This window comes from Rhinolophus sinicus, linkage group LG02 (assembly GCF_036562045.2).
Source record: "Rhinolophus sinicus isolate RSC01 linkage group LG02, ASM3656204v1, whole genome shotgun sequence".
NCBI lineage: Eukaryota > Metazoa > Chordata > Mammalia > Chiroptera > Rhinolophidae > Rhinolophus > Rhinolophus sinicus.
The window spans coordinates 100,134,973-100,156,433 of NC_133752.1; the positions used below are offsets into that span (position 1 = coordinate 100,134,973).

General features: G+C 41.9%; 1 protein-coding gene across 23 annotated transcripts in view; it reads right to left on the reverse strand.

Moving 5' to 3' along the window:
* CELF2 (CUGBP Elav-like family member 2) overlaps positions 1-21,461 on the reverse strand; it is a 786,847-nt gene that overhangs the window by 283,198 nt on the left and 482,188 nt on the right. For 2 of the 23 annotated variants that reach the window (XM_074325000.1, XM_074325008.1), the window contains exon 1: positions 18,926-19,075. The exons of 9 other annotated variants lie outside the window; for them this stretch is intronic. In XM_074325000.1, the coding sequence (XP_074181101.1) occupies positions 18,926-19,035 (110 nt within the window). In that variant the 5' untranslated portion in view covers positions 19,036-19,075. Of the gene's footprint in view, positions 1-14,206; positions 14,524-18,925; positions 19,076-21,461 lie in introns of those variants that run through there. 12 more of the 23 variants (XM_074324993.1, XM_074324992.1, XM_074324996.1 and 9 more) reach the window with 9 other exon arrangements.

Consider the following 21,461-nt stretch of genomic DNA (forward strand, 5'->3'; position numbering starts at 1 on the left):
GAGTATTGGTAGCACTTTATACCATTTTGTAACACCTGGAACAGGCAACGACCATGATACTTTAAATATTCGCATTGCGAAAGATGCTCAACGTAAGCTGCAACCCTTGTTCACTGGCAGGCATTGTAGAGTGAAAAAACAAAAAAGGAACAAATGTTGAGGTGATTTCCACATGACAACAAAAGAATGGATCGATTCAGCCAAATAACAGTTCAGTTGTGACTCGTAAATCCTAAACTCCTCCGCGGTTCCACTTACTTTTAACTACTGAATCTGTAGTACGACTGCCATGTGCTTTCGGACTTGAGCTGCATTTACTTTACCACGGTGGAATCCATTGTTATTGCAGACGCAAACAAGAAACACCAAGAATTAGATAACTTTAAACGCTAATTTACTTTGTTTCTCGGCTAATTACATTTCTTAAAGTGAATTGCTGATTGGTTAAGAATCCAAGCTATCAAAAGCTCAGGCACTTAGAGACATAAACATATAACCTGTCATAAAAGTTCTCTGAACAGAAGAGAGAGTATTTGTAATTCACAGAGGGAATTTATGAAACACACAAATTAAGTTGCCCTCATTTATTTATACCTCACAATTGGGCAATTACATTATGGAGACTGGCTATGTCTCAGAATTTTCACTACAGAGACCTTGCTTCATGAGCTGCAATCATCCATTTACATTTAAAACATGAAAAAAAAAAAAAAAAACAACACAAAACAAATACAACCCACAACCTTGTTGATGTGTTATACTACATAGAACCCGTTTTACTTGGGACGCCAAAGGTATCTACTTTCAGCTCTATGAATGTTACAAATGCTGAAGAGTTGTTAACTTTCACATTGCAGTATAAAGTGGTCTGCTCCAAACCCAACTTGAGTTTAGAATTTATGTTAGAAAAGGTAACACTACACACACACACACACACACACACACACACACACACATCCAATTCACTAGATACCTATACACCTAAATAGATTTTGACTGTTCACAATTTAATTATGACCCAATCAACACTTCTTTGTCTGCTGACATGTTGTCCTACCTGTCAGGGCAGGCAGGACTCTGTTGAATCTGGGATTTGTGGGTTTTCTGAGTCACCTTAGTCAATAAGGTTCTGCTTCTGCTTTGGATTAAAGCATCACAATGATCTTGCTTTAGTTTTTCAGGGAGTTAACCTCTACTACGGCCTGGAGAGTGAGTTGTAACATTGTGAACCTTCACCTATGACCATTTTAATACATTAGAAACAGAATAACAATATCATTATCACTTCTCTCCCCCATTTGCTTTCCATCCAAAACCAAGGAGCGTATTCTATTTCATGGGTTCCCCGGATTTTAAGATGCTAATCAGCGATGAGCAAAATACTAAGGTATAACATGACAGATTCCCTTTTTAAAATTCCAAGTGGTTTAAGCTCTTGCTGGAATTAGAAATAGGATCTTGTGTCTAGAAGAGCAAAATTGGCCAGAATGATGTTTTCCTTGTCCCACAGCCAGGCTCTAAGACCAAGGGAAAAGCCCGTCTTGTAGTAGGTCCCTACAGGAACTATACACACACACACACACACACACACACACACACAAGTATATAAGTTTTTAATTGTACCCTAGGTGGGAGGCAAGGCATTATCAAGACAACACACTGTCATAAGGACATAATCATATCTGCCCCCAAAAGGCAACAGTGTCTGTATCTCAACCAACTCTCTCAACAGGGTCCATCATGCTTGGATCTAAATCAAATTGTGGTTTCTTGTCTTACATCCTGGAAAGAAGAGGATTTGTGGGAGGAGGTGCCACTGTGACTGAGTTGACAATGGAGCGAACAAAGTGCTGAAAGAATAACAGCATCTTCCTCCAATTACATGATCATCATTGAGAAGCCAGCATTTCGACAAAGTGTTCAAACATCAGAGAATGGAGTTGCTATTGCGTAGTTGAGAGCCGTGGTATTGGGCCTTATAGTCTGATTTCTGAAAGCCTTATAATGAGGGTGGAGTGGATATACATTCCATTCTTTGGCTGTATTTTTGTTCAACAAAGCCTGCAATTTTCAGTCACTTGAAAATGTAATTATAGATAATGTTTGCATCAGTAGCAAGAATACAATAAGCACACAGGGCATGAAAACTCCACTCAAATCACATCCTCTTAGGTTACAACGCTTGTCTCCTGCCAAGAGTAAAGGCATTTCGACAAGTTAATATTTGGTCGAAATGCTTTGTGGGTGAACCCAGCCCATGCATGAATTCTACTCTAACTTTCCAGTATCTCTTCCTTTCCATTGGGCATCTACACATGAAGTAAATATCTGTGACTTGCTGAAAATCCATTATGCACTGGAGCGAAAAGCTATGGAGAGCTCAAAAGTGTGCTGACACTTGAAATGGACCAGGTACTGTCCCTGAGTTGGTCACAACTGTCGATCACGTTAAATCCATGTATCATCTTGCTCAGAGACGCACTTATTCTATTGCCTACTTATCTGCTCACTTATGAAAAAGGAGGTAAATCTGCATGTGACTCTAGAAAGGACACTGCATAGTCACCAACTGAGGGGGACAGTGGGGACTCCATGTCATCTGAAAGCCTTTTGCTAATTCACACAAAGGCTATGGATAGATGGGTCCCCGAGAAAGGCCAAGTGGTCACCTACGTCAGCTGCAAAAGCCAAGATCTTGGAAGTAAGTGGAGGGAATGCCAGGTTTCTAATGAAATCCTCAGAAGAAACCTCTTCACAAAATATACAGTTATCTTAAATGAAGACTAGGGATTCATCTTCACATTCAATACTGATTGCTTCCTTACCTCCTCAGTGAGTGAGGATCTGCGTCAGGCATTAGGGGACCCTGATATCACATCGCTATGGCACCCCGTTCTACGGACATCTTTATAACACCTTTGCCTTCTATTCCCAGATTGGTCTGGTTATGAAATAAAATCATGAAAAAGCAATTTATGTGAAAGAGAACATAAAAAGCAGATGATTAGGTCCGACCTAAGAAACTATATTTCACACTGAAATCCACATATTCAGCTGCCAATTCCCCAACATACCTACAATTCCAACCTGTTGGTGGCCTTAGAAGGCTCTTAGAATCCCTCAAAAGACTCACAAGCAACCTCCGGGGCCAACCTGCGAGGTGGCACAACAGAAAGACCTCAGGCTTTGCAAAGGAACAGAGACAGGTACAGGTTCCAGCATCCTGTGCTACCTTCCGCCTTCCAGAACCTCAGTTTCCCCACTTGCAAAATAGGAATGCAATTTATGTTGCAAAATGTTTCTGAAAATTACTGTAATTGATATAAATCCCTTAGCCTAACAGCTGTCCCACAGTATGTCATAAAGGAAGAATAGCTAATATTATAAAAGTTTTCAGGAAATGTACCTACAGGAAAGCAGCATCCTTTAAAATGTTAGTTATCAGAAGCAGGAGAAACACACATGCAACAAAGTATTTGGTTGTCAATGAATTACAGTTTTGTTGATGCTAGAAACCTTTTTTTGGGGCTTCTGGGCATACATCACTTTATTGAACATACAACTAGAAATCAATCTGAATCAAAAGTATCACGTTCTGAAAAGACCTGAAAAACAAGACATAGAGGCAAGATAAAGGCCATCATGTAGCTTCTGAGGCTGACAACAGCCCTGTTTTAGTCACTTTTGTATAATAACTGCACACAAAATCTTGGCCCAACCGAAAGTCTGCCTGTAACGTTAGACTTCTTCAACTGAGAAGATACAAAGTGCTGATTAGAAAGCACCAATTAATTTGTCCGGAAACATCTGTAGCATCTGTGTGACAAGCCTCCTCTCAAGGTCCTGCTAAGTGCTCGATTTCGCAGAAACGGCAGTCATCTCAGCCACGCCCCAAGTTCCCACTGCCTTTGGGGACGTCCCTGGCTCTCCCTAGTGCAAAGCGGTGTGTTATGGGAGGTGGGTTTGGAGGTCACATACAAGGCCTGGAGAGTTTCTCGGAGACGACACGTGGGTGCTGAGTGTTTTCCTGGCCCGCCACGGAGGAAGTGCCTCAGCCCAGGCTTTAAGCTTCCCAGCTGAATCTGATCGTGCCTAATCTTAACGAACCAAGTGACTTAGAAGGTGAGGAGCCAATATTCACACTAGCTGTGGTGGCTCTAGTCTCGGAGGTTTCAAGGACCCTGTCAGCCATGTCAGCAGAAACAAGTGCCTGCTTAGGAAAGCACGTGACCAGAATAACTAGGATGCATCCACAGCTGGGCACTGCCTGGATACACACCTTCAACCCACTGTGCCACCTCTTCGGGCAACAGTCACAGGTTCCTTTCCCAAACCATTTCCTCCTGCAGACGCTGTCCTCCTCCTTTGTTCTCCAGGCAGTTGGTGGCCTGCGCACCTGAGGAGGCCACCAGGCTGTGGGACCTACACTACCCCCCACCATATTCATGTCATCAAAATTGTTTTCTTAATGGCTGCCTTTCTGCAGGGTTCGCGGTCCCATCACGCGAGAGCCAGCCTTCACACTGTGCGGCTCACGCTCACCCCACAAGAAAATCAAAATCCATTTCAGCTGGTTAGAGATGGACTTTTTCAGAACACGCATCTGGGCATGCTGGATGGAGATAATGCTTTCTGCTTCACCCCATTCCAGAATGGAAGGTCTGACCACAAGTTCACGGTTGGACTACCAACTGCACTGTCTTTCTCAATCATTGTGCAGAAAGAGGAGAGAGAAAAAAAAATCCATCTTCTTAATGTTGTCCTGGGGACGGAGCATTTTCTGAAAGTTTATATGGGAGCAATACTGCTTTATGGGTCCGCGGCTGAGGTTTTATAAAGCATCAATGTTCTGAGGGAGGAAACATTAGCTGGCCAGTTGTAATGAAGTTCCACTGTATTTGATTCTCCCAGGAAATGCAGGTGAACTTGTGGTCAGTTTGAAGTACCGTGAAAGTATAAAATATTTAGGTTGTCATTCCTTTCCCGGCATTAGCTTCACAATATCACTGTGGGACAGGTAAGAAGCGTATCTTATTATCCTTATTTTCTCAATGAGGTATCTTGACAAGTCACCTGAGCCTTGAAGGGGCACAGAAGCCAAGCCAAGAGAATACACGAGGAGGCTGCTGAGCGAAGGATGTTTAGCCGTGAGGAACCACCTTCCAAGCCACTGCTGGGGAGACCCTAGAGCTAAATTCCCAGGGGTTCCATCCTGCTACTACAGACAAGCAGACCCCGAGGCAGGTGAGGGTCCCTGACAAGCAGAAACAATGCAAGAGGACCTTATTTCTAACCCCAAATTAAAACCTACCCAACAGCCAATGGACTTAAAATGGTTGCTGTACGAAGAAAAAATGTTTCCGAAATTCTTCCTGAGAGGAAAGTAAATTCTGTGGCGAGTGCTCAATTATGAGGAAGTACTCTGCCTCGCTCTCCTCTCCAGCGCAGGGTGTTGTAAGATACGTCTAAGAACCAGAAGTAATGTGCTCCGAGTGTTCTAGTCCCAGAGAAAAGGAAGCAATACTGCCTATAGGAGATGTTGGAGGTGCCTTTTTGACATCTAAGAGTAAGTGAAGAGGAGGGAAAAAAAGACCCAGGAAAATCTGGGCTTTTTGGGGAAAAGAAAGAAGAATCCTGACAGGGAGCATTATGATGTAAAATAAAGATGACTTCATATTAAGAAATCACTTTGCGATACAGCTGCCAGAGTGTCAACCAGCAGCGCTCAGGCTTTTCAAAGGACTCGTGTGTGGCCTTTCAATCCTGACCCCCGGGAAAGATGGCTGGGTGGACAATGGGAGTCACGAGGAAAGATGTCACCAGCATGGACGGAGGGGAATAATTGCAGTTGGAGGCCTCCTGGTGACAATTTCGTGCAAGCAAACACAGCTGCAGCAGCGCCAAATATAGCTGGCCACGACGACGACATCCATGGAGCTAATCACTCTGAAATGTGCTACCCTGATGCTCCACCAGAAAACGCCACACCCCTTCCATCATGTAGGAAATCAAAATACAGTTTTGTGCACAGAAACACGCAGCTGCTCCAGTGGAATCACTACCCGGGATGACCGAGCAGTGCTGACCCGCTCTCCACTCCAGGCTCCAATTCTCAGACCTGGCTCGTGGACACATGTGGCCCCTTCTCTTGAAATTTAGGAAACCGTTCGGAAAAGGGATAATAAAATGAGCTTAGAGAAGCCCATTTCTGCTTGGAGAAGAGACAAAGAACTGAAAAGATACAAATGAGGAAAAACACAAGAAAAGCAGAAAGAAAACCTCAGAAATAGCTGTAGTGTCCATAAGCTGAAGGAACCTAGGATGGGCTGCAAAGAATCAGGCGGGAAGAAGAAAACACAGCAGCTTCACTAGAGAGACGTGCGTCCTCTACCTGAAGCTGCCCTTCCTTACGCTTTTACATAGCACCTTTCCCTTTTATTATTCCTCTAAGAGTGTTCAAGGAGAACGTGATGCGTCCAAGTTCAACCTGCATTTGTTCACCTGTGTGACAAGTGGGTGTGAGAGTGTATGCGTGTGTGAGTTGGTTTACCCCAGTTAACTCCTTGTAGGTCTATCAGTCTCCTGTAGCTTGAGCCTTTCTAAGCGTTCAGTTTATGTGCTGGATGCCCATTAGGTAGAATCACAATCGTAAGGGCTTCTTTCAACAGTGACCGGAAGCTATGGAGTAATACATGGGTCACATACCACGTGGCAGCAGCCAGGAATTTGGTCTGACCAGGACCAGCTGGGTCTCCCCAAGAAAATATTGATTTAGAGTCTACTGTCCAGATGTTTCTGTGAGGAGCCTTTCTTTCTTCCTACTCTAAACCTAAAAGATCTTGATAGTAGCAATATCTCAATTGCAACTGTGAAAAGGAAGGGGCCCCTGGGTCGCTAGGATAGAAAGGGCTGCTAAACGGGGAAGGGTCTCAGCTTCTCATCTAGTAAGTTATGAAGCATCATCAGAGCGAAATTCTTTCATCACCTTTATTGGAAGATACTCTGGTTTTCTGGGCCAAAGTGTCCAAACATAGTCCTGTGACCTACAGCTACCATGACCCCCCGAAAATAAGACCTAGTCGGAATCAGTTCTAATGCGTCTTTTGGAACAAAAATTAATATAAGACCCAGTATTATATTATATTATACCCAGTCTTATAGTAAAATAAGACGGGGTCTTATATTAATTTTTGCTCCAAAAGACGCTGATGATCTGGCTAGGTCTTATTTTCAGGGAAACACAGTAGCAGTGTCACTACTCTGAGGTACATCTTTGGTTAACATGTTAAAGCTTTCTGAATTTTTAATTTTTTCAGTTTATGAAGGTAATAATCTATTTATAAACACGTTGCATTGTGCAATAATTTTCATAACTTTAATTAGCCAAAGACTATTAAATGGAAGATATTTTAAGAATTATGTCCAATAAGGTAGTTTTTCATATATTTTTTCACATATATACGTATGTATGTATACATGTGTACACACACACACACACACACACACACACATTTTATGCCTTTTGACCCCAGCCAAGTGAATAACAAAATATTTGGCTCTTTTGGCCTAAAGGACCAAGTGCTTTTATTGGCATCAGATGAATGTAGTACAACTTTCCTGCTACAGGGGGAGAGTAGGAGTAACAAAGACATAATTCATGGAAAAGAATATAGAATTCCTTAAAATTTAATGAGCCTAAACCAAGCTATGAACTTTCTCTAAGAAAAAGCATGGAGAGTGAGCCTTTCAGCACATTACAGAATTCTGACCCCACTACGGAAGCGGAAGAACTATTCACTCCTATGGTACTCAAACACCATTTGTTTCAAGCTGTCCAAAAATTATGTCAAAATGTCAAATCCATCAGCTGAAATTAACTGCATTCTCTCTGAGGAGTGAGTCACCGCCATCCACCGTGAAAGTAGAAAAATCTTCAGTCCTATTTGAGCCTATAAATGTCAGACAAAGCAGCTGGTGGGTTGTGGGAACTTGAATTCCATGGTTATGACAGAGATAGCCACAAACAGTTTCAATGAAGATAAAAACCTCGTTGACTTCTTTCATTATTAATGTTTAAAATCAAAACGTTCCACGTGACCCATTTTAAAAGTGCTATTCCTATCAAGGGCTCCCATGAATCGGTCGTCTTTCTGTACGATTCTTACAGAAGGAAAGCACAAATCATTGAACTGAGATCTCTTCAGAATAGATTTCTTTATTTATAATCTGACCTTAAGTAAAAGGCCATATGAGTCTGGTAGAAAAGTCCAGAATAATAAACCGAAATGGTATTTTAGTCTAAATGCAGCCTAAACTTAATTTACATAAACCTTCGGGAGGAAAAAAAAAATGGATCTAATAATGTGCTGGCAACTTAGCTCTGAGGCATTCATTCAAAGGAGTAATTAAAATTTAACCAAAAACCGAATTTGTACTCATCTGTCATTTTGAGAGCCACATGATTACATATTTATTAGCGTTCCATTTGAAATTATCAGCTGATCTGAAAGCATCAGTCTCAGTATCTGAACATAATACACAACCTGCAGTTCATAAAACAGACTGTTTGGAAAGCTCTGGGTGTCAGAGTGAAAGTGGAAATCTCAAACATGCTCACAGGGCATTTCAACAGTGGAACTGGAATTGCATTTCGATAAAACTAGTGGGAGGAGTCACTTTCTGTTGTTATTTAGAACAAATGGGAAGGGAGAGGCGTCCCAAAATCTCCCTCAATGTTCCCCCCTTTCCTTTCAAAGTCCACTAGGAATCGAAAGCTCTCAGCAAATGAAAAAGGGATTCCCAGGAGAAGACCCAGGTTCCCATCCGTTCACATCCACATTCGGGGCAGGAGGATATTGGATGGCACAATTAAACAGCGATGACGCTGAAGGGGAATCATTATTTGACAACTACCTGAGAACATCACATTTACTGCGCTATTAGTTTGTTTCCCACAAAGGTTTTTCCAGGAGTGCACGGCTCCATTTCGCTTAGATTTAGCACGAGCTTTTTCTTGAGGAAAAAATAAAAATACATTTTCTGCACTGCTACACAAGTAGCACACCGCGGATGCTGGCTTTGTGACATTACCAGTCCCTCCCTGACAGTGGAGACAGACAGGAAGACATGGGCACGTGTAGGTGCTGAACTGGAAACCATGTGAACATTCCCACGCTCCCCTCTGCAGTTTTCTAGAACACATATTACACCGAGAGCTCGCTAACTCCTTTGTGGTGTCCTAATGGGCAAACAAAAAGCAACATGGGACCCTCCCCCGGAAAAACAAAACCCTTTGACATGAACACTCTAAACTGGAAAAAACACTTTAAGACTGGGTGAAGTTCAGCAGAGGAAGTGCCACACATCAAGGACTTATTTATTCAGCTCCTTGCAACGCACTGAAAATATTAAGTTTTCATTGAAATGCAAATAAGAGAAGGGATGTTTACAGTGTTGTTTCACAGTTGTGAGGTTTGTTTTTAATTCACTACAGCGTCATCAGACCCCCATTGATAGTTGGTGTCCGGAGTCTACATATAAGCCTGCAGTAGGAACACAACCCGAATTCTGGCACAGTAGCCAGATCATATTGTGTGCAGGTTGTCTGACAATTGATCAGATTACTTTGCATGCCAAAACATTACCTGTCTTTTTATGAGAAGTAAATGAGTGTTACCTTGTAAGAAACAAAACCACAAGGAAGGGATAAAGAGAAATTAAAGTTTGGGGATTTGTGTTAAAAGTGTGTGTGTGGGGGGGAGATTGCAGTCTTTTATCAGAGGCCAAATATACTGTCATTATAACAGTTGGAGGGAAAAACACTGAGGTGGAAAACATTCGAAACGATCCCATGAAATCTTAATTACTAGGTTCATATCTGAAAATCCTATCTCCTTTTTATCTTGTTCTGCAAGGTTCTTGTTCCCCCCAGTTCATTGCGTCTCATCAACAGATGCCAAAGTAATTTCAATCTAGAAAATTACAATTAAATAGCAAGACTTACCAATTAAAATAATACCTCTAACCCAGATCAAAGATAACATTAGTGTTCTAAAATGCCAACAAGGGATGAGTTTTGGGTCTCAGGAAGCAGCTGATACTAAAATATGCAGTATTAACTGAGAAATCCCACCTGAAAATATATATTTTAAATTTCCTTAAAGAACAATATGCACAGCCCTTTCTTTTAGTGTCTCTTCATTTTAATTTCCTCTCATGACCGTCATGGAGTCAGGTGATAAATCTGTTATCACTGTATTTTATTAAGTGTAATGGCATTTTCCAAAAACAATATAAATGCCATCTTAAAAAAAAAAAAAAAGAGACCCACTGCTTTTGAGTATCTTTCTGGTACTTTGTAAACCCCGAAATATTTTTATTTTATTCATTTTTTTAAATTAAGGTTTATTGGGGTGACAATTGTTAGTAAAGTTACACAGATTTCAGGTGTATAATTCTGTATTACATCATCTATAAATCCCATTGTGTGTTCACCACCCAGAGTCAGTTCTCCTTCCATCACCATATATTTGATCGACATAGTTTTAAATAAAATATATTTTCTTTAGTTAACTGACATAAGGAAAAACAGTGTAAATTTGCATCAAATCAGAGTCAAATCTTAAAAGGTGATATGTATGTATTTCCTATAGTGCTCAATCATTCTCATGTGGCACCACTTTGGTTTTTTGACAAAAACCTAGGTCATGCTCAGTTCACGGCTCTCTCTTCCTTCCCATTAACATGGGAACATGTGTTTCTATAACACACAAGCCTACCACAGCTTTGCCATTTCCTGACTTCCTGGCAAGTACGCAACCTCTTTAAGCATCACCTCTAAAATGGGTATAATAACCACCCTGCAGATCTATTGTGAAGGTTAGAGAGAGTGTAACTAAAGTGTCTTGGCACATAGCAGACAATTAATGACTCACACTTTTGCCATACTGGGGGGTGGGAGGGAGAAAGCAATAATTCTGTTGCCTTCTTAGACTGATCACATTGCCCCCTGCGTAGTTTCTTAATCTATAAAACAAGGTCTGATGAGATGGTCTCTAAAGCTCCTTTCACCTTTATAAATGATGTCCCTAGAATCACCTTTCAATCCAATTAGACATTGATAGACATTTTTCTAGTTAACTTGGGAGGACTTCATGAACACAAAGAGGGGAATTCACGAAGTTGAATTTATACTCAGGATGACTTTTCTTGTTTTCAATAAGGTTATTTGCCGAATGTGAAAAAAACAAGATTTCATTTTAATTTACTGGTAGCTTCTTCTCAGTATCTTATTCTAACACTACAAATCTGAACTAATACTTTTGCAGATGCATTTACAGATATTTTTTCCACCTGTACTTCCTCATTTCCAGATAACTTTGTTTGGACTTTTTTGTTTAAAAAGACAAAAAAAACCCTAAATGCATATATATGACTGAAAAGGTAAACCAAAGGAAGGAACACCTCACCCCCAACCCCAATCCAAAACCAGCTGCCCCAGTTTAAAACAGATTTTTTTAATGTTAATAAAATTTTTAACATAAAATTCCTATTTTCTTTTCATCATACTTCATTACAAAATGATATTCTATAGTAACACAAAGAGAACAAAACTTTAATAGTTAAGATGATTTAAAAGGTGCGTTTCCACTTAGTTTTGATAGTAAATATTTAAAACCCCAAGACTGAAGCATGTGTCCTAACAATTCCACACCTCCCCAGAGCCCTGAATGACCTGGGCTTTTTACCCTGGATGGTTTGTGGGGCCAGTAAGCGTAATAACTCATCTCCAAAGCTATTGGTTCATCTGCCTTGAGGACTCAAACATATTACTACATCTTTCAAACTTATCTAATATATTCTTGTGGGAAAAGGCCATTGAAAATATGCTCTATTGATTTAAAAAGTCAACACCAGAAAAGTCCCTATGCTGTGAGTTCCTTTTAAGAATAGGCCAATATCTAGCCGACTGCAATTTAATGCAAATGGCAATATACCGTACACAACAACCAGTCCGGGAAACAATAAATCTGCACAGCTATCTTCTCAACTGTATGCATGAGGCGATCCAAAACACTGCTAGGTGGGTTTCAAGCATTTTCAACCTTTCCGTTTGCCCTCCCACATCCCTCTCTATTCCCCAAAGATCATCTCCAATGTGAGTTAATTACAAACTCTTTTTGGAAAACATGCTACAGTATTCTCTGGGATAAGGAGACACAGAATAGTTATCTTGGGAACAAAGAATAAAAATATCATTTACAAATCCTCTATTTATCTTCTCTTTAAAAAAAGTTCAGTTAAGCAATAGTTGACAGTGAAAACAATTTGAGTTTGATTTCAAAGGAGATCATTTGGAAAAAACTAACATCCAGAGGAGAAGTGGGGGTAGAAATTATATTAGGATTTTTATGATAGTCCGTGGTTAAAATACAAAGGCTCTATTCAGAGCAAATAGTTGGAACAAGTCACATTCATCCACCTAATGAAAAGGACAAACTAAACTTTCATAAATCATAATTTAACGGACAAGAGGCAGCATCTCTCAGAGGTCGCTAACACTTTAAATCCACAGAGCATTCATTAGCTAGATATATTATGGCCACTTATATAGCAGGTGACCATAAACTGAAAACCACGACCAAGCCAATCCTTCAGTTCAGCCCCACACTCCTCTAGAGACAAGGAAACACACCAAACTTTCAATAGCTAATGTGCAAACATGTATTATATATCTTTACAGATATATCTTTTACGGGGGGCAGGACAGAGATCTTTTAAACAAATACCATGGGAGTGCTACTAACCAACATTAATTTCTCCGAGAAAGCTGCCCAAAGGAAACCTAATATTTTAAATTGATGTTATCTGATCATCTTAGTTGAGACAATGAACCTTATTGCGTGTAAAACAAGTTAATATTCTTAATACCCACTGAAAGGACAATTCGAATTTAACAGATTCTATCCTCCCCAATTAAAAAAAAAAAAAAATCCTAGGGGCCCAAATAATTGGCCACTGCGGAATTTCTCAAGAATCACAAACTCGTAACATTTAACACAGGAAAAAAGGAATCTAGCACCGTAGGGGAAAGTTAGTTGCCAGGTAAATGGATCATAAAGCTCAGAATGGCATGAAAATTGCAAAGTACAGTAACGGGCCAGAAAGAATACGGATGTTAAGTCTTACAATGCGCAGAACAGGAAACATTTTATGTGGACTCTTACCAAGGACAGCAGTGCTTTTCACCAGATTAATTGTAGCCTCAATTCACTACCAGATTTCTTGCCTGGTAATTGAGAGTTTCACATCTACCATGTCTAAAATGGACACAGCCCTTTCAGACCCACTTCTGGCAATCCCTTTTCTCTCTTCGGGTTTTCTTTTCACAACACGTCTGACAAACAAGCAGATCCTACCGAGGTGAAAATGCCTGAGTTGGTAAGAGAAACTTTCCTATCAACACTAACGAGCCAGATAAAAATGAGGCATACTTCCCTTTCCTCAGGAATCCCAGCTCTCTACTCCCAATAAACTCTCACCCTAGTTTGACGACATGTAAAACATCCAGAAGCACATCAATTATTAAATTATCGGCTGCATATCAGACAGAACCACCACGATTACGTAAAAATCACCATTCATTTCTGCAGTAGAGCACACCTGGCTATTTTAATGCTTTGTATCCCCCCTCCCTTTTCTTCTTCTTCCTCTTCTCTCCTTCCACTCTCCGAACCGTAGGAAAGGAATCTTTGCAAATGGAAAGTCAGATGAGCGGCTTCATTTGGTAACACCGGGTTGTTAAATGGGCCAAGACAGCTCCATCAGCCCGGCATTTCCAATGACAGCAGCGTGCACGCGCGCACCCCACCCCACCCCGGGCCGCCGCGCCCCGCTGGCCGCTCCTCGCCCGGTTCCCGCTCGCTGGTCCCCGGTCCCCGCTCGCGTACCGCTGGCCCCGATCCCTGTCCCCGCGCCGCTCCGCACGTCAGGACACTCTCCCTCCTCCCCAGGTCCAGCGCCGGCTCGGAAGCCCACGGGAGGCGGCTGGTCCGCAGCCGCCACCCGCGGTGCCCCGGGCGGAGGAGCCGCCGCGCGCGCCTCGCCCTTCTCGGGGCTCCGGGAAGGCGACTCGGAGGCGGCCGCCCGGCCGGGGGCGCGGGGAGAGCGCCCTCGCGGCCCCACGTTCCCCCGGGGCCCCACTCACATTCGGTCGGGAACTAGCAGGCGGCCCTCAACCATCATGTCCGGGAGGAAATCCAGCTTGAAGGCAGAAGTCATGTTCGCGGCGCACGCGGCGCTCGGAGGGCGGGCGGGGGGCGGCGGTGCGCGCGTCCGAGCGGCCGCGGGCGGCGAGACGGACAGGGACAGGTGCGCGTGGCCTCCCCGCGGCGGCCGCCCGAGCCGGCACTTGTCACATTCTCTCCCCTCCCGCGCTCCGCCAATCCCCTCAGCATCCAGCGCCGCGGCCACGGTCTGCGGAGCGCCAGGTGCGGCGAGTGGGGGCGGAGCTCGGCGCCCGCGCGCCGCCGCTTAACCCCCGCGGGCCCGCCCGGGGGAGGGACCGGCCCCAGGCAGGCGGCCGGGGCCGCGGAGCTCACCGGCTTCAAAAATAGCCCCGCTTGCCTAGGGTCCCCGAGCATCCAGAAACGCTCACCGCGCCGACTCTGCCCTGTTCCACTCAGTGCCCCGTTTCCACGGGCCCGGCACGAGGACGAAGAACCGCGGGTAGGAGGTTTCGTGCCACTGCATGGCCAAAGCCTAGGGCACTTCCCGGTCAAAACCAAACTCCCAAAGCCACGAGGCACGGACTCATCCCGAGTGTTTGTTCAGTGCTCTCGGTGTGATATGCTTGCCGGTGTATGAACTAACAGTAATCACTGAAGTAGCATTCGTTGTTTAGCCAAAGTAAATATCTCATAAATGCCCCAAGTGACATTCAAGGACTTATCTCAGTGCTTTAAGGAGGAAGATAAATCAATCTCTGCACAGCTATGTTTCCTTTTGGATCATCTTGAAAACAGAAGTATAAGAGACTGGAAATAAGAAACAGCAATAAATTACATTTTCTTTTAAGAAGATAAATCATGAATTTGTCATTTCCTAGTATTTAATACTATGATTAAAACCAACAGTGAGGGCCGCTGGATGGCTCAGTTGGTTAGAGCATGAGTTCTCATCAACAAGGTTGCCGGTTCAATTCCCAAATGGGATGGTGGGCTGCGCCCCCTGCAACCAAAGATTGAAAATGGCAACTGACTTGGAGCTGAGCTGCGCCCTCCACAACTAGACTGAAGGACAAGACTTGGAGCTGATGGGCCCTGGAGAAACACATTGTTCCCCAATATTCCCCAATAAAATCTTTAAAACAACAACAACAGTGACTTTATGAAAGATTGTTAGGTCTATAAAAGCCCATTTAAGATTCGTGAGTCATTAGGAATTGAGAAAAAGGACAAAACTAGCACAAAGGAATGAAAGCAGGTGAGTTTAATGTGCTCAAATTCTTGAAAGATAAGTAGATTATGCGGTGGCATTCTAATTTAGCATTCTCATTACTGTATTGTTTGTTTATTTGGACGAAACCAAACTTTTCACAATGTGGCAAGTATGTAAAACTTCTTCATGGCCTGTTTCACATCCTAAAACAACATCATAAATGGCAGACATTAAGAGTTTGCCTGTTTTGGTAATCATCATGGTAGTCAGGGGGTTAAACCACGAAGTCACGTGTAGTTAAATGTGTCACGTGCAGTTAAATCTGTCACACACCAGATATGAAGAAAAATATCATTTTTTTTCTCACCAATTTCTTATGTGATAATGAGAACTGACCATCTTTAGCGGTTATGAAGGAAAATGGATATTTATACACCAATTTAAAACCCACATATCAATTTTAAATCCAGGCTTGATGCATTGAGCAATATGGAGTAATAAGCCTGAGAATTCAATTAAGACCATGAATACACAATTTACTTGATTTCCTTCTTCTGCTGAACAATATGTCTGGCTTTCGACCGAGATAGTTTTAATTCCAAGACAGTGAGATGTAGGGCTGGAACTCATTGCCTTTCTGAGGAACCAGGTCTAGGTTTATAAGGAATTGAAAAACAGATGCAATAAAATTAATTCTGATATCCAAAATGCCCAAACTTTTCCTAATACATAATACTGTTACACTTATTCCCTACCCCAACTACGGCAGGCTACATTTGCAATTGTAAGAATTTTGTTGGTCTTTCAATAATTTGAATAAAGTAATTAGCTGGGTAAATTAGACAAACCTTGACAGTTCTTGCTTTTCCATACATTATTTACATCAATCCCAAGTGTATAGAATGAGCTGACTGTATCACATTTATTTAAAGAACGAACAATCAGAACCAGTCCCCACAACAGAAGCAGATTAACAGCATTAATCAAAAAGAAAAAAAAAATTGTTTTTCAAATCACCTATGGAATAAAGCTCCATCTAATGTCTACATTCCATAAGGTAGAAAAAGCTTCATTAACATGCACACTTCTGAAATATTTATTTTCCCTTTAATTGCATGTGAATTCGTTGGGAGAAGCTGTCTGGAAGCCCTCTTACTGACTTAAGCCTTCTCAGCAGTTTGTTAAATTCTTGCCTCCAGTCCCTGGAGGCGATCGCGGATTCAAAGCAGCTTTTAATCACACTATAAGGAGGGTGAAGTAGTGTGTAAGTAGGTCATAGAGAAAGAATTACGAGTGCACAGGTTATTGCCTTATTTAACAACTAGAGTGTACCAGACTTTTCAAAGCACATTTGCTTTGCCATTGAAAGTTAGAAGCAAAACCAGGGTCAAATATAAAAATCATTCTTCCGTGGGACACAGTGACAACGTGAACCAGGGAAAGCTTCTAGGGGATGGCTGAGTTTAAATAGTTTGGCTGCCAAATACATAAGTAACATAGCAATTGCATAGGCATTTGATGCAGGCGCCAGAAACAAAACACACACACACATGCATACACACCGTAGGGTTTTGTTTCCATGATCACAGTACAGGTACAATAGCTGTTTTCAAAAATACAAATTTCAAAAGTTCTTGAGCTTGAAAATGAAAACAAAACACCCCACCAAATACCACCTGATGAAAAGCTTAAATTTCTCATTTCACTGCTTTGGCAGAAGGAATAAAAAAAACCACCGCCACCAAAAAAAACAAACAAACTGAAAACAACTCGATGGGGTCCCTTTTTTAATTTCCATGCAGTAATGAGCCATCAGGTGTCATGTTTTGGCAGTTGCAGTTACTTGGCAGACAGCTCCACTGGGCCACCGTTGAACACGCCGGTTCGGTGAAGCTGTTCTGGAGGCAAGGATCTTATCAGCAATGAAAGAGGCTGGAGCCAATGGCAGGCTCCTCTACTGGACATGACCTGGTTGGTGACACCACCGTGTGCTGACATCACCGTGGACGGGGCTATTGGGAACCATGAAGTTTCCTCATAGTTTTAGCTTCATTGTAGAAAAACCGTAAGAGCTTCCCTACGCCCATCCCCCTACCTTCCCTAATTGTCTCTCTCTCTCTTTTTTTAATCAACTTGCTATTCATTTCCCAAACAAAAGGCAATTCAAAATTGGAAGCACTTCAAGGGAAAGTTTCTGAATGACCTCATTTTAGATGAGGCCTTCCAAGGCAATCCATTGCACTATGCTATTTCAGCAAAACCCCTTTCCCTCTCACGCCTCATCTCAAACTGAATTTTGTCCAATGGTCATTGTTAGAGCACTGAATTATCACTGACATTTAAAAACAAAACAAAAACACAACACTCTCAATAGAAACAGAGCGCTAATAAATGCATTTATACATAGAGTACGCACTGCTTGAATTCAAAGAATCCTATTCCTGTCACCCCACTAAATCAATGAACCAGAATATAGTCCCTTGACCTTTCAACATTGTTGCTCAAAGTGTATATTATAACTGAGACACTGGTACCTGACATAGACTGATTGATGTTTATAACCAAACAATTAATTTTTTTCTCCTGCAGACAACCCTGTATATTTTATGACAAATTTCCATTTTAAAAAACATTCATATATATAACCTCACGCATTGCAATCTCTTTAAAAGCAGACTGTCAGCTACGCAACAACTATAGACGCACCAGCGCTGTTCTGTCCACTCAAAAAGCCACCTTCACAAAAGGGTTTTTTCCCCTGTCACTTCTGGCTCATCCTTACAAACTACAATCCAAAATATCTCTCCCCAATCACATTTTCAAATTCAAATTTTATTAACATAGCTGTTTTGGTTAAAAAAAAAGCCCACTGTGCTCAGAGCCATTTGGAGCAAGAAATGCAGGCCCTATAAGGGGATTTCCCATCATTTCCAGCCAATAATTTTGAAACCCACATGAATTTTAAGTACCTAAGAGAGTATCTGACTTTGTGGCCATGTGTTTGTTCTTGGCTTACCCAGTTTCATTAGCAACTTGCAATAATAATAATAAAATTAGAAACCTGAAATAGATCCTCAAGTGATACATTGTAAATACATCTTTTCTTAGCTCCATAAAAGTGTCACTTAAGAAATAAATACTTAGATCACCAATCATAAGTTTAAAATGATAACCCTATTATTCCCCCTGCCCCCCCCGCCCATACACACACACTTTGGAAAGCTTCTGGAATGGTGATTTTTATCACCTTCTTAAAACAACTTAAGTGAAATTAAATGCCAATAAAGATGAAATCATTATTAAACTCATATTTTTACATTTTTATGGGAATTTTAAGTAGTCACTCTCCCTTGAGAACAGCTGCTACTGGCTTTTGGCAATCTTGTGTTTTTCTGAATCTGTTTTTAATAGAGCAAAAATACATAAGCATGAACTTATCTCCCTCCTGAAGAGGCCCTCCGACTGAACATGGTCTTTGCATACATACCTTCGTGCTCGGAAGTGAGGTGCTCCTCTAGAGTTTTCAGAAGCCTCCATTCCGAGGGGGTGGAACGCTAGCGCTGTGGAACCGGCAGACCCACAGCCCAGCCGGCCCATCGTTCCCCTCTCTAACTCGCCCTTCCCTTTCTCTCCTTTCTCCATTACACTGCTGCTGCCTTCTTTGTTCCCCCCTCCCCCTACCTTTCAGCCTTTTCTTTCTTTCTCCGTGTTCCCCTTTTCTCTCTCCAATGGAAGCCAGATTATGCCAGAAGCTTTCCCTCTGCAGCTGTGTGCCTGAAGAGCTGGGTGACTACAAAAGTGAAGTGAGTTGTTGTGGGTTGCTTATCTGCGAGAGAAATCAAGTTTGCTTTGCCTAGACCAAAGCTGATTTCTGACCTAGGCACAGCTGTCTCTGGAATTGGGCTTCCTTCCAGATATTACCAGGGGGCGGGAGGGGGAGGATATAAGACTGTGTTCCACCAAGTGAGTAAATTGGATGTGAAAATTGGGAAGGAAAAGAATGGAGAAAGGATGGGGAGATGAAAAAGGCTTGTCTGTCCATCATGGTGGATTTGCACACAAAGGCATTCAGGAAAAAAACCTCTGAAGGAATGTTCCAGTGGCCTCTTGAAGATGCCGAGATTTGTCAAACTATACCAGGTACCCTTATCTGGTGCCAGCCTGGCGGCAGGAGCAAAATTTATACCCATCAGAATGAGGTTTTTAGTTCCCTGGCAGTCTGCCCTTCAGCACCCCCACCCCACAAAATGTTTTCCCCAATTGGCCAAAAGTTCTCATCTTACTGTCACGTGTTGTTAAATTTAAAAAGGAGAAATGATTGCTTGACAAACGGCAACAGCTGAACAGCAACAGCTGGGTGGATATTGTAAGTAGGCATAACACTAGGTCCACAGAGAAAGCAGCAACAGGTGGGGGTGAAAGAAAAAGAAAGGGAAATTTTAGCCTTAGGATGGGGTTGTTTGAGACAGACCTAGGCAAGAATCAAAACCTTGACCTAAGAGGAAATTTCTGGAGGCATGACAGCCCCACTTGCCTGAATGTCTTTCCTTTTCCTGAACAAATGAATTAGAGTGAGGATTAAGAGAGTAAAACAAAGTACATAAATCCACTTTAGCCACAACAATGACCAAGCCCTATCAAAGAGCTTTTGTTACAAGGATCAGAAGTCATTCGAGATGGTGCAAGCAGACCAGACTTTTTAAAGCAAATGGTACTTGCATTCGGAGTGGAAATGATTATAAGATTTAAGAACCACACCTGTTGAATTCTGCATTTGTTTCTGCCAAAGAGTTGATGGAGGGAACATGTGATATAATTTTCTGATTCATCAGCTAGACATTTGTCATATGCATGGCCTTCATTCCCTCATAGGGATGAATGGCTGAAAAGTCAAAGCCGACCATGAGCATCACATAAGAAGTACAATGTTTTAACCTAATTATTCCTACAGCAATTATGTAACCAAGCTATTAAAGTGACATAGAGGTTGAAAATACATTAAGGTTTTGAGCACAGGAAATTTATTTTTTCCCTATAATATGGTTCAACTCTCTAGCCATTTTGAGCTTATGATAGAGGTTTTTGAAAATCCCAAATGACTTTGTATTTAAATTTGCTTTTGATGCTAATTCCCATTAAGTCCATTAGGAAAAAAAAAATGTTTTTTTCTTTCTCTTAAAAAAACAAAAACAAAAACAAAACCTACCCAAAATGTTCATGGAAAGGGGGTGTAGCTATCTACCGAAGCTAAGCAGAATGTGTTCTATCTTGTCGTATCTCTACTGTGTAGAATAAACTTTTCTGTTACCCAACAGCTTACTTTCTCAATACTCTCTGGAGGCGAATGGCTACATTTGCCCTAGTTCATAGGAATAAGGCAAGCTTAGAGGGGAGGAGATGTGAATGACCTTGGGTATCTGAGGAAGAAAGGTGATCAGGCTGAGGATTTTGTTTTCTTTTAACAGCAAAGATAAATCCAGAGTGTCCTAAGGACACCTTCCCCTGCTCCTCCACCCAGTTCAAGTGCCCCTCCACTTGATATTTTCTTACCTACTGTTCTGTTTCATGACTGTTGTGAGCTTCTTGATGGCTGAGACTGTGTTCTGTATTGAGCACAAAATATCTTTGCTGCTTGATTGGTTATGATCGCAGTATGACCTATTCTGGCCCCTAACACAGATAAAAAGTCACACTTCAAGTTCATCAATCTTTAAAACTCTCTATTGTTCCTCCCAACATCTGTTCCCATTATACAGATGAAAGCCTCAAAAAAGTGAGGCATAGGATGCTTTAACTCAAAGACCTCATGAATAAGTGGGGATATAGAAGAGAGTTGTGGTGAGAACTCAGAAGCAGAAAACTGCTGAGATTTTTCCTTTCTTATTCCTTGTTTTTCCTTTCTTGTACAGCGTACTGAATGGCAAAACTAGGAGGTGTGTAGAAATCAATGTCCGCAGTGGAAACATAGCCCCAGAGGAAGGTCTGACTTTAAAGTGTCAAATGTTCAATCGTTATACTTTTCA